The sequence below is a fragment of the Rousettus aegyptiacus genome, unplaced genomic scaffold (assembly GCF_014176215.1).
Source record: "Rousettus aegyptiacus isolate mRouAeg1 unplaced genomic scaffold, mRouAeg1.p scaffold_m13_p_2, whole genome shotgun sequence".
NCBI classification, from domain to species: Eukaryota; Metazoa; Chordata; class Mammalia; order Chiroptera; family Pteropodidae; genus Rousettus; species Rousettus aegyptiacus.
Window position 1 is genome coordinate 25515070 of NW_023416295.1, and position 12352 is coordinate 25527421.

A 12352-nucleotide genomic window follows, 5' to 3' on the forward strand; every position below is an offset into this window, starting at 1 on the left:
AGAATGAGTACTGGAAATTAATATACTGCATTATGAATTAGTACATTTACATTATAATTTATTTATGTCACTCTCTTATGAACTTGTGCTAATCACAAGCTTATCTTTAGGATACTATGGGGCCAGATACTGAACCATGACAAGTTCATCAAGGTAATACCATCTTGAGAAAGTCTGCACCTACATAAATCTCTGTGCATGATTATGGCTCTAATTAATAATATTATTAATATAATCACTACTCATTTAATCAATATGGGAAAATCAGAGTATTTGCATATAATACAACTGTTCATATTAAAAATGATTTTCAGTTTTAAATAAATATAAATTGTTTTCTCCAATCAAAGTTCCTCAAACTGTTACACCTCAAATAAAAGTTCCAGATGATCTGCATATTCCCTTTCAGATGTAAAATTTAATGAACATTGTTTTTAGGCTGTCAATGTTCTTTTTCAACCTCTTAGACACTGTGTTCAAGTACTCAGGTAAGTAAGTTCTCACGTCCTTTCCCATCTGTAAATGCCTCTATGATGTTTCTTGGAAGTATCTTGACAAAAAAATATTAAATAGGATTCTGAAAATATTGTTGTTCTAGGCTGAATTAAATTCATCTTCACTTTATCTTTAAGCATCTTATCATTTGCATGTGAATGACTTGGTAAACTATTTTCTTCTGAAATTCATGATTTGTTAAAGGATTTGGGGTATAAACAGAAGTTGAATAGTGTAAGAGGGCAGCTACATTTAAAAAGAACTTTATATCGCTAGGGCATGAATTATGGAAATTCACAATTTTTTCATAGCCTTACCCTAACCCTTCCAAACTAGGCAAAGTTACAATTGAATGGATTCAACTTGAGAAAATGCACCAAACACTGGGTAGAGGTAGAGTTTTGCAAGAATTGAACAGACTGTCAAAATCATTGAGTTCAATGGTGAAAACAGTTAAAAATTAGTAAAAAAAAATTTAACAATAAAAGTTTTAAAAATAATTTAATCTAAGATTCTCATTAAATGAATGATATAGGTGAAAACATATAAGCCCCAGTATTACTGTGTAAACAAATACATTTATTTAATGCTTGGTATTGTGTTATAAACTTATTTCACAAAAGCAAGGCAGTCTTAATTAAGCCTGAACTGACCTGGCTTGGATTCTCCTGTGACTGAGCAATTTCACCAGATGAATGAATGCAGGAAGGTTTCCATTTTACCAAAGTGTCCTCAACTAAAGTGTAAAATACTTCATACGTGGTGGTAGGCTAGAAAGAGGTTAATGTTCATTTCTGTTCTGTTATTCTGGATCTAGAGACAAAAGTACTAGCAAGAACCTTATACAAACCTTAGGTTCTGTCTTATTATAAATTAGGTTCTATAAACATTAACAAAAACAGAAGGATTAGGTCAACATTTAGATTGTCAAGACTTGATGATTAAAAGATTTTAATTATGAAAGGAAATAAAAGTTAAAAAAACTAATATATGGTTTAACTACAAATGGAGATTTCTGGCTTATGATCATTTCCTGGGGGGAAAAATGTAACCATGTTTCTGAGGTGGCTTTAAAATGAATGCCTTATTATCTGTTGTTACATGTGACAAAAACTGGTCAATTAACATAACATTTATCTTATGCACATAGGACTACAAAAGAAATTCTGCTCATATGAGAAAGCAGCAGAGATCAATTTGCTGCCTAACAAATACTGTATTCAATTCCTTGCCTACTCAAATAACTTAGCTGAGGATAAGATGTAATCAGAATATATGAATAGAAAATTACAAGTCAGCTGAAGAAAGTAACATCACTTTTTAATTTGACTCAAACCCATTTCCATGTACAAAGCTAATTTATTATGTACAAAATAAATGTACATTTTTAAAAACCATTAGAATACAAATTTCCAAAGGACTAAAAAAAGTGCAAATATTTTAATTATCTTCAATCATGCTATACAGAAAAAAATCAAACATTAGCTCATATACACACATTGGAAAAATTTTAAAACAGAATTCAGTGTAACAAAACAAAACAAAACATACATCTTATATATTTAATTTTAAAAGGATGAGGAAGGGAAGAATGTATTGCACCAAATAGTAACTTCATTATAATGAGAACACTAATCAAAATTATTTACACATCTTTATTGAGTCTAAAACCTTCCCAACTTTACAACCTTTTTGGCATATAAATATTCACTGTGTCAGTTTGCAGTCAATAATTAGATATAAATAAGGCTTAATATTCTTTTTCATGGTCAATTCTAGTATTGAAGAAGGAACATTTATGATAACTACATAACTTTTTGAATTAAATATTTAAGTAAAGTATGAGCACAATTTGCAAATTTTTTTAACATGTAATTCTGAATTTTCAGCTGTCCCGCTCTAAATTGACTGCGTACATACACACACACACACATTCAAATCACTGTCCCCCTCTGTGTTAACACTGAAATGCTCCTATTTAATCTGGGTCCTAGAAAAACTAACATAAGAGACAAATCATTTGATATTTTTCTGTCTTAATGGATTCACTTCTACAGCAATGCATTTCATAGAAAATGATTGTCTGGCTAGACCTGATTCCTTTTTGCATTTTTTTTTCCTCCAAGTCTTTAAAAGCAAATAGTTGGGGAGAGGAAAGTCATACCTGTTAGGAAGAGAACAGACAAGCCATATGGTTTTCTAATAATTTTTCTTATGTAAAACTTACTATAAAATAAACAGTAGCCACAAAAAAAATTTGGTTATTGTACTTACATATCAGAGAGCAATAAAAAACAGAGTATGAGGAAAAGTCTAAAATGTAAAAGATTTTTAACAGTAAGATCTACTGTAATATGCCATAATTTTGGAAGAAGTATAGAAACTATTTTAATTAATTTGAAAGTTATCTAAAAAAATCAATCAATATCCCAAAGGAAGAAATAAAGTTATTCACTTTAATCCCTACATAAGAAACCAAGAGGTTGAAACTTTTCAGTTAAGTCTGGCAACTGATAATCTCCTTACCAAAACCACTTTCTAAACTGTTCATAAATTAATATAATTTTAGCATTTTGAAGAGCAAAATAATAATGTCTATCACAGATAAGTTTCTTTCCTTCAAAATGCATGAGGAATATCTGTTGAATTTGCAGGTTGAGCCCACTAAATCTTAAACCGCATTGCACATATAACACAGGAAAATGTTTCCAACATAAGGAACATCAAAAACAGCATTGTAACATTAACTAGTTAGTACACTGGCGACCAGAGAACCTTTAATTTCAATCATGTTGAAATATATTATTATCAAAATAAAATTTTAAAAGATCTAATTCGAACAAGGCTTCTTTTTTTAAAGTTTCCATTTTAATCAATAAAATATAATTTTATTTTCAATCTCACTTAAATCCTAATTTGTTTTCTTATTCTCAAATTACAATACTATATTATAATGATATAGTGTTATTATAGTACTATATTATAATAATATAGTATTACAAATAGCTAATCACTTTGAATACTTTAAATAATGAGATAAGTTTTAAATAATGAGATAGCCATATTATAAGTGACATTTTAAATAATTTTAAATAATGAATAGCCATAAGTGAAAACACAGACACACACAAACACACCCAAAACTCCACTAACAGTCAACTTTGAAAAATGAGTAATTCTTTCAGTGACAAAACTGAGTTATTATGTTAATAATAACAATTTTGTTATTATGATAATATTTGCCAAATTAGTTTCCAAGGAAACATATTAAAACCATACCACAGAAAACAAATGTTGAATTAGTGACTTTCTATTCATTCTTTTCCTTTGACTTTCAATTCACAGGATTATAGGCATTAAGACAAAAGTAAATACAGTTATATCTTTTTTCACTACAGCCATTAGGTTTGTAGGTCCAAATCCTGCAATGTGTTTAGAAATTACCCACATGTGACAGATGTCAGTGAGATCATCTAAGATGTATCTGAAGAATTACTAAATCTGCCAGAAAAGTATCTGATAATACAACCACTTTCACACAAGTTTCTTATTCTGAAGAAAAACAGTTAACTCCTATAATCTAGGGTTACCTTATATTTTCAATGTAAAAAAAAATAATTTTTAACATAGACCTAAATATCTTAAATATTAATGCTTTACTTTCTGTAATACAAGGACTTTTTGCAGAAAAAGATTATTTCCATACACAGGCTATACCTACAAAAGTCATCAGAAGTGGAAGAAATTTATCCAATGTTTTGGTTTTTTTAGGAGAGGTAACCCTTGGTTGACCTCACTGATTGCAAGGACCTTGTCAGCTTACAATCCCTTATTTTTTAAATTTTTTAATGCCTACAGCACCTGGTCTTTCTAGGTGGTCTCCCATCCTTGTCCTACCAGGCCTGACCCTGCTTAGCTTCTGAGATCAGACAGGATTGGGCTCGTTCAGGGTAGTAGGCCATAGACTATCCAATGCTTTTTGATGAGGAAAATTCTATTGATTACTAGCTTTAAGGTTACAAAATATCCAATTCTATTTTTTAAATCAAGCATTTTGTTATTCATGCTTTTTATTAATACTTAAAAATGTTACCTAATTCGAATATACAAATATTCACTGATAGTCAATAGGAACTAATAAAAGCAAACGCTTTTTTGAAAGTAACTATTAGTTACAATTTTCAAGTATGAAAGGTCTGAAGAGGGTTTATAACAATGCAATTGAAAAGGAAATTTGGTTGTTACTATGGCATGAAATACAAAGATAAGAAGCCAGTCCAATCAAATTTTCAATAAAATGGCTCCAAAATTAATGATCAAAACTACTTTCAAATAAACCTATGAATATTAGAGCTGATTTATAAAAATGAATAGATATAATTTCTATAGAGTAAACTATTTTAAGATTTAATATAATAATCTTGAGACACAATTTATTTCGTACCAAGAATATGAAGTAAAGAAATTCAGAAAGTCCAGAATAGTGCCTAGACTTCTGTGTATTTATAAAATTTCATGGACAATTCTGATCTGCAATTTCAATAAGAAATACTGGCCTAGAAAATGCTCGATTCAAATTAAAGAAGTAAGGGTGTGGCTGATGTTTCACTAATGCTGAAATGATAGCTGGATGGCTGATACGATATATTGCTGATGCTTAATGTCATGAATAAAAAGTATCACTGGAACTTTGATGCAGGAAAACTCTCCAGAACAATGTTCTGCATAGGGTCAAGTTTAAAACAAATCGAATGTCCAGTATATAAAGAAATGAATTAGGTAAAAAGGATATTGAGAATGGATATTTATTGAGAGTGATAAAAATGTTTAAGACTGGTCATTCACTGGGAGAGAACAGTTTCAGTTGATGAGAGAAACAGTAATCAGGACAAGTTATGTGTCTGGCTGATAAAGGAAAACAACAGATTAGATTTAGAAAAGAAAAATAATATATTTCAATTTTTATATCAGTCAAAACTATACTCTAAAGATAGGTTTAAGAACTTATATACGGAAGACACGTTCAGTGATGTATTTGAAGAGACGAACCGTCACAAACACACACACACACATACACACACACTCTCACCATATTATGTCATTTAATATTTATATATTTTTATTTAATATAGTCCGTGCACTTGCATCTTTTCATAGGAAAGGTGGTAAAGACAATTTTATAAATATAATATAAAAGGAGCTAACCTCTTTAAATTCAATTAAAAGATTTCCATTAATGATTTCTTTAGTAATAACAACATAAAATATTCTTAAAAGCAAAAGCCATGAGCTATCATTAAATAAAAATCTGGTATTCAAGTTAACAATTTTCTCTGCTTATTCCTATTTAAGCAAAATACAAAAAATTTTAGGTTAAGATTTAAATTTCATATCTAAATTCTAATTAATTATGAGGACACACTTATTCCTTCAGAGGTACAAAACTGATTTTCAATACCAGTTCTTTGAAGGGGAATTTTTACGTGCTTTACATTTGAAAAAAAAAAAAAATAAGAAGCCTCATTGATGTTCCTTGCTAATGATGAATGAATACTTGGCATTTTCTCTCCTACAAAAAGATATAATCTAAAAATAGCACTGAAACCTAAAGAAAATTGATAGAAACTTACTCATAGCTGACACGAGCTTCACAAACTTAAAAGATTTTAAACCAACTGGCTAAGTTTCATTTTCATATACTTCCTAATTTTCATGCCATGATCTATTTTATCTTCTCTCCTTCAATTTTATCTAAGTAATGATAGAATGCTGATTGGGGAGAGCTGAAAAAATCTTATAAAGCTTCTTTACTCTCTAAGTGAGCACAGATATTATACGTTTTCATACTTCATCTCCTTTTCTAGAAAGTAAAATCATCATCTTAATATAAATCTCTCATCACCAGGATGCTGAGATTTTTATTTCCATCATCACCAGTGTTGGGAAACAAAAGCAGATGAAAAGTTCTGCAGACAACAGACTTTGCAAATCTTAAGTTGAGATATCATATTCTTCACTGAAATGTCCACCTGCTATTCCATTCTAATATCTCCCATGATACAAAACAGAAATAATTTCTATAGATAACATCTAAATATACCAGAATTCACCAAAGTATATCTTTTCAGTGATTTTATCTAGTGATTTTTAATTCAGTGGGCTAAACTGTTTAAAAAAGGAATATATTATTCGGCCAATGGTTCTACTGTATTTGTTTATTTTAATAGATAAACTTTAAGTCCTGTTCCTCTACACTGTTTCTAGTATTCTCAAAGATTTCCCTCAAAATTCTACATTTTCGGTTTTTACTTTTTGGACAAGTAATATAAGGTATAATTCCACTGTTCTGAACATCTAGTGTTAATCTATTTTAGTGTGAACAAAGTTTCTTTCTACTTGTGCTATAAAATGAATATTGTTTGTTCAGTTTCTCCATCTAAAAAGAAGCAAAGTAAAACCTCATAAATTTAGGAATTTTCCCCTGATAATCTAAGTTAAACTTTTTTGTAACTTATAAACATCCAAAATAATTTCTAAAACCAATATTAAGTAAACTTAAAAATTAAAAAGGTATTCTTACATCAAAATCTCTGGATAAATAAGCAAAAGAAAAATATCCAAGTTTTGATTTAGAAACAGTTTTAAAAAAATCAACACCTAAAATACCCCAAGTCAATCGTTTCCATTCTGTTGACTTGAAACTACCTTTAAAAAGCACAATGGAAAAGCAATTAGGGAGATTGCTGTATAAACTAACCAATGTACTGTGACCTTAAAATAAATGAAATTTTAAAAAGGTATGATAAAAAACTAATAGAAGCAATAAATCTCAATAAATCACAATTATCTCTATTAATTGAGACATTTAATATTTTCACCATATGTTCCTTAAGTGCTCAAAAAGGATACCTTCACATTTACATATGTTCTATTTTACACTTGCTGTACCAGTTTATTTCAGTGTTATTTACCTAAAACATAACTGTTTCTTACTAAATAGAAAAGGATTTTTAAATAATTGGGAAAAAAATTCTTCTAGTATAACCTTTTATTAGTCCTGACTCCAATAGATCAGATCTATTCAAAAAGCTTCCCTAAACAGAATCCTATATTTATAAATTTTTCATTCACTCATAGTGTTATAAAGAAAAAGGTACTTGGTATTGCGGGCAACAGGAGAGAAGAACTACAGAGGGAAAAATTCTCAAAGATTCAATTAGATGTAAAGAAATCTATGATTTATGAAATGAAAAAGAATATTATTATTTTAAGGAGCTATTAGTGTGACGTCTTTTTTTTTTTTCGTGATCATAGACTCCTTTAAGAAAGCCACTCAAGAATTCGGTACTGAAAAACTGCAGTTAACACACAAAATTTTTACACAATTTCAGGGGATTCATTAATTCCCCCAAACCCATGGACTCTCAGATTAAGGACACTTGTAGTTGTAAAAGCTCTCTGATCTAACTCAAAAGATGACTTTATAAAAGCACTACGTTTAACAATCTTTTTTAATTCCAAAATACATCTATCAGCCTTTTTACTATAAAATCTTAAATAGTAAAGCATAATATAATATTTAGCTATGTATAACAAAATAATTATAACTGTAAAAGTTATATATAACATGAAACAGAAATATATATATATTTTAAACTACTATATCTAAATAACTAGTTTTAAGTTATACATATCTTTTCAATTCATTCACCAATCACATGGAAGTCCTATGCAAAAATGTAGCATATTTGGGTATCATTGCTAAGTCTTCTAATTATCAGGGGAAAACATAATATTTGATTAGTAAAGAAAAAGTCAAGAAATTTCTAATTTTGCAGATATACATTGTGCTGTAAATGCTACTTAAAGGGCCCAAATGTCAAAATCATAATCGGCATTTTTCTTTAATTACACCACTAATGAAATACATCTGCAAAATATATCTCATTTCTCTATAATACATTTCAATAAATTCTCATTTGTAATGTGCTAAGAAGTAGTGGAATGAGCCAATATACCAGTTCCAATAGTCTTATTTTCAACGTATCATGAAAACCTGGAATTTATACTGAGATTTGAAAATCCAAGTTTGCAACAGATACCATTAAAATATTACCTCCAATCAGGAGTTACACAAATAAATTTATGTATTTTTAAATATGATGGTTGGTAAACAGAAAAATTATTAACTAAAGAATGTATTAAAGGCCATGTCTCTCAATTGTCTCATCATCTGTATTTATATTAGAAATACCTTAAATATTGCTTTTTAGAATACTAAGCATATTGAATCTAACTTCATTTTCAGAGGTTTGTTTTTAAAAATGGATCTAATGATCCTTAGGAATGGACCACTACATCTAATTAAATGTATTTTCTCAAATCCATCTTAGTGTAAGCCAAGAATTAGTTAATAAGGTTGGACTTAATAATGTTAACTTGAAATTTTTAAAGTGAATAATAAATATAACCTGCATTTTTATACACATAGCATATCCAGTTTTGGTAATCCCAAATGATTTTCAGGAATAAAAACACTGACACATTTTGAAGAGTTGAGAGATGTGGTTAAAGTGACGAAGCAATAAATCAAGTTTCAATTACCCATGACAGTTGATGGACATAACTATCACTTGGAATCTTGAGTATTGTATTCAGTTTCTCCAGATGAAATCTGGCTGAGCCGCTTGCTAGATCCCCACAATTTTCGAGAAAGCTGACCTGAACGCATCTGTTTAAAATAATCCAGAGACGTGAAGAATAATTGTTATTAAGAAAAAAAGGAATAAAATTGATAAAGACATTAATTTTGTAGAATGCAGAAAAATAAGTTCAGTTAGCAGAATCATTAACATTTTAATGATTCTCGATTAATAATAATTAAAGAAAGGCTTCTCTACAATGACTGTCTTTCAATTGAGAATGGTCTAATGCCAAAATGCAAATTTTAAATTTAATGTCCCAGTTATGTCAAAGACTCCCTTATTTTATATATTAACAAAGATATATTTCACATCATTAAAATAATCAGTTCATATTATATTTAATTTAGCTAAGATGACACATCGGTTTGGGGATTTTCTCCTCCAGTTTGCAGTACTATTAATGTCAACCACAAGGGTAAGAAGTAAAATGATGTTTGGATGAAAATAAACGAATTTTTAAATATTTAATATAAAAATTTCAAAAAATATTTAACAACAGAATGATAAGAATTTAGAAAACAAGAATAGCATAAGCTCTTTGAAGGCCAGAATCACATTTGCCCACCATTAAATCTGTACTGTCTAACTAGAAGTGAGGACAGAGGGCTGGAAGACTGGAAGAGATCCTGCCCTAGCTTCTGGCCCCTTTAGAGTGAGCATGGCCCTGCCAACACCTTGATTTCAGATTTCTAACTTCTAAAACTATGAGACAATTTCTATTCTTTAAGTCCCCCCCCCCCAAAAAAAAATTTTGTACTGTCTAGCACACTTCTCTGCATATAACAATTACGAACTGGATAGTAATGTCTCTCTAAAAGTATACTTACACTTCTAGGTAAGGGGAAAAAAACCCATGCGGGAAACATTTCTCAATCTAACTATATGATTTGTTGGAATTACTTTCCCAAGTCAATCTACTTTTAAATGGTGATTTGTCTGCCGTCCTTTTTTAATAGTTACTTTTCTAGGGTATATTTATTAGAGCAATAAAAGATGAGCCTCATACAAAACACTGTGGCATGCTTGTTTTGCATTTTCATTTCCAGATGTATTTCTAGAAACATGTTTCCATTAATCTATACCACTTTACCATCTGATTTATAAATATGAATTTCATACTGACAGTATAATATAAAACTGATATATACATGTTTTAAAAATATGCAATCAAGATTTTGATCTTTTAGACAAAAATAGATCTTAAAATAGAAACCTTTTAACTATTGATCTATTTAATTCCTATGATCACATATAATTATATTTTAATTGTGTAAGATTCAAAGTATTCAATTAAATTATTTACTAAGGTAGATCTGATAGTTGGCTGATATATCTAAAACTGTAAAATAGATAAAAAATACTTTTATTTAAAATCTATGCACAATTCAGATTTAATGTGTTGTAGACTACATAAATCTTTCAATGAAGACAAAAACTTATTTGGTAAATATAACATAACATTGATTTAGGCCTATGAAATAAAGCAGCTTAGGAGCTTAGGTGTTTTTTTCCCAATTTTTAAAAGAAAATATGTGCATGTACCATCATTTTATTTTTAAAAATTCAGTACAATCAGAAGCTGAGAAATTAAGGTGAAGGGAGGGCAGGCAAATTTAAAAGGCACTTGACTAAATCAAAGAAAGTGAAGCATACTCCAAGAGTAAAGTCTGAGTAGAGTTCTTAAGTAATCTCCATTAGCAGAAGACTGCAAGGCACTATTTATTTGGGAAATTAATTTACTGTTGAAAAGAAAAATCCTAAAATGTTTTAAATATAAGTGAGATACCAATATAAAGACTAAATCTGAAACTAAATATTGTTTAATTTAATATGACCTCTCTTGTTTAAATATCCTAGGAAAAGAGAATTACTAATGAAATCTTAAAATAATTTTTGAAACAAAGTTTCCTATAACCTGTGATTTATTATAACCACTGACAGTGTGTTATTCAGTAACGTCTTCTCTTGAAAGAACTCCTAAAGATGTCATACTTTAGATTTCCCAGCAAAGACTAATGGTGTCAATAAAAATTAATAATGCTTAATTTGATGCTATTTAACAATACATTTTCTAGAAGAATCACCAAATTACTTGGAGTATAGCCACTAAGTTTTCTTAAGAACAGTGGTTAGATTTATGATATCTGAATATTCAGGTATTGATAAAACTATCGGGAAATAAATTTAGTAACTATACAAAATTCACTGAGAGTTGGCATATTATATGAGAGATATATGTAGTTTCAAGCAAAAATATATTTGTAGTTTCAGGTAAAAAATGCTGCTTTTACAAAAGGACAACTGACATACAGTCATGCTGAATATTTGTTGAAATTAAAGTAAGTAGTTTTATATAGATTAGTATTACAAATTCTTGAACTTCATACAAATGGAATCATTCAGCATGTGCTATTTTATGTCTGCCTTCTTTCACTCAGTATAATAATTTTTAAAATTTATATTGTTACGTTTCAATAGTTCCTTTTATTGCTGGAAAGTATTCCATTATACAATTATGCCAGATTTATTTATTTTCCTGTTGACAGACATTTGAAGTATTTCCAATTTGAAGTATTTCTAATATTAAAAAAATGTAAGTAGTTTTATTGTTCGAGTCTACATTTCATTTTTTTTAAAGGTTTTTATGTACTGAAAATCCAAGAAGTGGTCTTGACTCTAGACTTGGAAACAGAGACTAAAAGAACTTTCTTATGTACAGTGGTAGATGAAAACTGCCAAATGTGTGCTTTAAATTATACTATAATATAAACATCATTCTTGAATACTAACTTTAACCCCCTTTAAATTTATTGCCCTTTAAAAAAAATCAAATATGTTTATCCATCATAGATAATTCTGATTCAGTTGGAACAAAGAAGAACCAAAGGAATCCCCCCCAATATGGGAAATGAAAATTATGACTCGGTTTTACCTCAGCTGGCTTGCCAACACCCACTATAATCAATTTGCCGTCTTCTAATCCTACAAGGATATGGCTGTATTCTTTGGTTACACAAACACAGTGGATAGGCAATCGCATAGCTAATGGAGTGATGCTAAGATTCAAACTAGAAGAGAAATTAAAAAAACACACACACATTATCACATGGATATATAATAGATTCGTAGAATTAATTTGTCGAATTAACTTA

General features: G+C 29.2%; 1 protein-coding gene across 5 annotated transcripts in view; it reads right to left on the reverse strand.

The window, feature by feature from the left end:
* Positions 1 to 7343: 7343 nt before the first annotated feature.
* NBEAL1 (neurobeachin like 1) overlaps positions 7344 to 12352 on the reverse strand; it is a 121639-nt gene continuing 116630 nt past the window's right edge. For 4 of the 5 annotated variants that reach the window (XM_036236213.1, XM_016161914.2, XM_036236214.1 and 1 more), the window contains 2 exons: positions 12133 to 12268; positions 7344 to 9226 (listed from right to left, as the gene is read on the reverse strand). In XM_036236213.1, coding sequence (XP_036092106.1) covers positions 9125 to 9226; positions 12133 to 12268 — 238 coding nt within the window. In that variant the 3' untranslated portion in view covers positions 7344 to 9124. The remainder of the gene's footprint in view (positions 9227 to 12132; positions 12269 to 12352) is intronic. The other variant, XM_036236212.1, reaches the window with a different exon arrangement.